Source organism: Lathyrus oleraceus, chromosome 2, assembly GCF_024323335.1.
Source record: "Lathyrus oleraceus cultivar Zhongwan6 chromosome 2, CAAS_Psat_ZW6_1.0, whole genome shotgun sequence".
Lineage (NCBI taxonomy): Eukaryota > Viridiplantae > Streptophyta > Magnoliopsida > Fabales > Fabaceae > Lathyrus > Lathyrus oleraceus.
Window position 1 is genome coordinate 478,044,772 of NC_066580.1, and position 5,155 is coordinate 478,049,926.

At 32.6% G+C, this 5,155-nt stretch overlaps 1 protein-coding gene across 1 annotated transcript; it reads right to left on the minus strand.

Annotated features, from left to right (window-relative positions):
* Nucleotides 1-1,299: 1,299 nt before the first annotated feature.
* On the minus strand, nucleotides 1,300-2,010 carry LOC127123836 (uncharacterized). The gene is made up of 2 exons (XM_051054012.1): nucleotides 1,655-2,010; nucleotides 1,300-1,575 (listed from the first exon to the last, which is right to left on the minus strand). Exons 1-2 carry the CDS (start codon nucleotides 1,793-1,795, stop codon nucleotides 1,300-1,302), a joined length of 417 nt encoding a protein of 138 aa, XP_050909969.1. The 5' UTR covers nucleotides 1,796-2,010.
* Between the last annotated feature and the right edge of the window lie 3,145 nt (nucleotides 2,011-5,155).

Consider the following 5,155-nt stretch of genomic DNA (forward strand, 5'->3'; position numbering starts at 1 on the left):
AAGACGAAATTTCCAGGGGAAGACGAAGACGAAGAAGAAGAATGCAGGGAACGAAGCAAACGAGAAAGACGACCGCAGTGAAGACGAAGATGAAGACAACCTCAGCGAATACGAAGAAGCGATCCAGCTCAGGATCCCAATGCACTTAAAAGAAAGGTAATTCATTGTGATATACATTTTGTCTTACATTCTACATTCTGTCTTACATTCTTCATTGTGATATGCATTGTGATGACAACCATACATTGTGTCTTACATTGTAGAGAAAACCTAAAAAAGGACATGTGCCAACTGCAACTGATATGCCAACTGCAAATGATATGCCAACTGCATCTGATATGCCTGCCCCAACTGCAACTGATATGACTGTTCCAACAAATGTGCCTGTTCCAACTGATCCACAGCCTCCAACTGATATGCCTGTTCCAACTATTATGAGTCAAACAGGATCTAGTGTGGCTGCCTCAATCACAAAACAATCCAGAAAAAGGGTTGAAAAAAAACCTATCATCAAAAGAAGGCAAAGTGAGAGGATCAAGTTGAGTTGGTTTAAAAGACCCATAACAGGTGAAGGAATATCTAGTGACAAACCAATTACCCTACCAGAAAATGAAGACATACCCACTTCAAAATGAGGGACTGATTATTATGTTTCTGCTATGTATTTTGTAATCCTTTTGGAAAACTCTTTTGTAATGCCAACTGATCTTTGAAGACATGTATTTTGTAATCCTTTTGTAACAAACATATGCACTTACTGTGATGATCAATTCTAATGTATCAGTTTAACATTATTGGTGTGTATTGTCTATAAAACACAATGGCTAGTCTGTCACATTTTTTTCTTGTTTTTCATAAACCATGAATTCTGCAGAGAGCCATGGCTAGTCTGTGCACTAATCTTACAACAAAACCATGAATTCTGCAGGACCTAAAGAAAAAGCCAAAGTATTTAATTACATTCACCTTGAATTCTGCACTGAAAAAGTTTAAGAGATAGACTACATTAATATATTTCAATTTATTTATATGTTTACTATGTCATATTTTCTTTAGAATTACTGACTATAAAATTGTTCTGTAGTTTTCTGATGATTTTGCAATTTTGCTCTTTCATTATGATATAACTTTTTTCTGTCATTATTGGTAGATTGAATGCTGAAAGTTTAATCAAATAATGATGCTGCACTGACAGTTTAAGATTGATGAACAGATTACATTTCATTGATGAACACATTACAAGTTCAACATTACATTGCTGAAAAACACTAATGACATAACAATTACATGACAGACTCATTAGACTAACTTAACCATAGCTGCTATCAACATCCATGACAGACCAATTACAAACATTAACCATAAATTTTTCCTCTTTTCCATTGCAATCTTTTTCTTCAGTTTTTCTAACTTGTTAAGCTTTCCGACTCTGCAATCTATCTCCTCAACAATCTCTTTAGCAAATTCAATCAAATAAGCCTTGTTGACTTCACATTGGCGGCATCCGGACGGATTGGTTTCTTTCACTGCAAACTCACTGACCAAATCATCCCACAAAAATAAACCGCACCCATTCTGCAATTTGAGACAAACACCACCAACAATTAATTTAGAAATCAAACTCAAAATAATAAAATGCTTCAAAATTGCTCACCATATAATTCCTGCATTTCCAAAATTTGCGACCGGGGTTTTCAATTGACTTGGAGACCAACAACTTCATGGTTTCATTGCATCCACATCTTGGTAAGCCGTTTCCAACTTCACTCGTGGAAGATGCCTTGCTGCCACCCATAACCCAGATGAAGGGGACACGGACGAAGATGAAGAGAGGGATGGATTTGGGGTAGGGATGGATTTCACGAAGAGAGAGAGGGATGGATTTGGGATAGGGATGGATTTCACGAAGAGAGAGAGGGATGGATTTGGAACCCTAATTTCTAGTTTATGCCATGCTGGAGATCTAATGAAGATTCACATGTGAAAATAAAAAAATTAAAAAGCCACGTCTGAAATAAAAAACCAAGATTCCATGCCACCTGGATATTAGGGGGTTCTATGAAGGAATCTACATAACATAAGGGGGGTATTGAAAAAATAACTTTACCAGGGGGGTAACCCTAAACTCGCTAACATTACAGGGGGTAAAGTGTATTTAACCCTTATTTTTATTGATGTTCTCGAACAAATTTAAGAGGAGATTTTAATTCAATCAGCACCCATTTATAAATTCTAAAAAGAGTTTTATTTCTATTGATGTCCTTTACAAATTTAAGAGGAACTTTATTTCTATTAGTGCCTCATCCTAGGTGTAATTTTTTATTTTATTTAAAAGTTGGATATATTAATATTTACGAGGAAATGATGGTTGGTTTGAATAATAAAGAATAAAAAGACATGGTTATTGTGATAAAAAGTTCCGAGTCTGTGGGTGCAAAATTATAGATTATAATGAATCGCTTTCCTCGTAAAGGAAAAGAAATACTTTTACTTTTGCTAAAATAAAAGGACTTTATAAAAACAAACTCCATCAGAACTAAAAGACCTTTTTGTCTATGAGGAATAAACCACCTGCGTTTGTATTTCTATTCTATACTTTTGTCACGTTAATTTAGAGAAATGTTTTTAATTTTACTAACTATATATATATGATAAATGAATAACAATAATTTATATCCATTGATATATTTACATTATTATTAATGTAGAGTAATAAAAAAACAAGTTTGGTGTGAGGTGGTGTGATGATGCAGGCAATAATGAGAAGATAATTAAACGACAACTCAAATAATATTTCATCCTCTGGGTCCGTACATCATGTGAGTCACACGTGAACTCTGGACCATGATGTTTATTTTCATCCATTTATATGACGAAATTGCCCTTGCATAGGATCAATGATTGGTTGTGGTACCATTTAAGTTGTTTATTTCTCTCACGTGTAGGACCATATAGCACACTTACCCACGCGCATGCACGCATCCTCTTTTTCATGATTAGACTTCACACCTCTCTTACTCATTCATGTCTTTTTTTCTAACTCTTATAAATATTAGTGCTATCTATCATAGAGAAGGATAGGAGAGACAAAATGAAATATTAATAAATGTTGACATAAGGCCAACCAAAACACGATAACTAGGGAGTGTCAACATACATCAATGTCATCAATTTTTATCTTAAAGGGCCAATAATTCTTGGGTTTTACTCCATCTTTCACCAATTAAGGGTTTCACAAAGTTGCTTCAATATTGAATGGATTATTACACTAACCACTACTATACTCTCATCTCTCTGCCCCCGTCTTGTCCAAAAAGATCTCTTTGTTCCCCTAAAAATGTAAGCATAAATATGGGATGGCCAGTCAGAAAATGGGTAGGGAGTAATAAGTTGCTTCTAACTATAAAAAAACTTGTTGAATCATTAATAATAATCTACTCCCTCTTTCTTAAATTATAGTACTTCGGTCTGATTTATAAAAAAAAAAGACAACTTTCACGTTTATTAAGAATAATAATTAAGTATATTTAATTTTTTTGATTTCATGTAAAAAAGATAACCCAATTACTAATATAACCTTAACTAAATTCTCATTTAAATAATTAATGCACTTATAGTTTTAGAATAAAGGCATTAAATGAACATAAATTTGTTGATATTTGCTTATATTTAAGGTCAAAAAAATTTAGAAGATTTTTACTTATAAATCAATTAATCTAAAACCATTCACTTGTAGGATTCTCGTTTAGGAAAAGAAAATAAACTTATAATGAATCGCTTTCCTCGTACAGGAAAAGAAATAGTTTTATATGCGTAAATTGAATTGGAATTTTTTGAAAAGAAAAATAAATTCTTCAAAAATTTCCCTTTATAAAATCCTCAACTCTTTCTACTTTTATTAATATTTTTAGATTGTATAACTATTTATATAAATTTTATTCAATTAATTATTAGATACACCATAATTTATTCAAGTACTTTAGTAGTGTACTCAAATTACATTAAAAATAATATTCACAAAATTATTTTACAATTTTATGCACTCTAGATTTTAGGGTCTTGTTTTCGCATAAACCATGTTGTCGTTGCAGTATCTTTCTAATTCTTGACCGTTTTATACTTGTGATAGTGATTCGAATGTTTTATCCATCGCTTGAGAAAAGATAAAAGTTCATGTTACTCCATGTATAGATATCGTTTTTTTAATATGTCTTCTTTAAACGTCTTTTCATCTAGTGCCAGAGTTTTATTTTAGTTATTGATTATGTGAGAATGTCATCATATGTTGAAGAAGCGTCAAGAAATAAAAGTTGGGTTGAAGCTATGGATGAGAAAATGAAAGCACTTAAGAAAAATGGTACTCAAGATATTATTTTGAGGTAACGAGGAAATAAGACAATTAGATGCAAACGAATCGATACTATAAAGTATAAATTAGATGATACTTTGATTGTTACTACACACAACTATTGGGAAAAGGCTGCACTCATACATATGACATTGGTTACGAGGAGACAATTGTGTCAATAGCAAAGATAAATATTGTTCAAATCTTACTATCTCTTGTTGTTTACTTTGGATGAAAATTACAACAATTTGATGTTAAAACACGTTATTGTAAGAAGACTTAGAGAAAGAGGTGTATATGGATATCACATCTTGTTTCACCTAATTAGTGGAGCCAGTAAAATATGTTGGTTGAAGCAAGGCGTATATTGAGTAAAGAAGTTCCCTCGAGTATGGTTTGGAAGATTCACAATGCAATAATGTGTTAAGGCTATAAGAAAAGTGACAAGTGCCAAATTTATGTAAAATATGTAAGCACTTATTAAATTATTTTACAAATAATCAATATAAAATCCCCTAATTTGTATATAAAAAGTGATAGAACACATGTTTAGACTTTCCTAGCATGTAATAACTAAAAACATGGAAAAATGACTGGAAAACCACAATTCATCACACAAAGACAAAGCTAGAGCAAATCCTTGTAAAGCAAGGTATGCTAGGATATAATCATAGGCGCACCTAACGAGCTCAGGAGGCCAGACGACACTTCAAGACTAAAGTACTTCATGGTGAAGAAACGGGTTATACACTAAGCATAAGGGCAACTAAGGCCATCTACTAGATAATTAACATTGCTTAATCCCAA

Bases quoted from the DNA above. Each gene is read 5' to 3' on its own strand.
- LOC127123836 (XM_051054012.1), bottom strand. From the start codon at position 1,795: ATGGGTGGCAGCAAGGCATCTTCCACGAGTGAAGTTGGAAACGGCTTA. The intron at 1,576-1,654 runs GTGAGCAATTTT...CTCAAATTGCAG, and splicing joins GGAAATGCAGGAATTATATG to AATGGGTGCGGTTTATTTTT.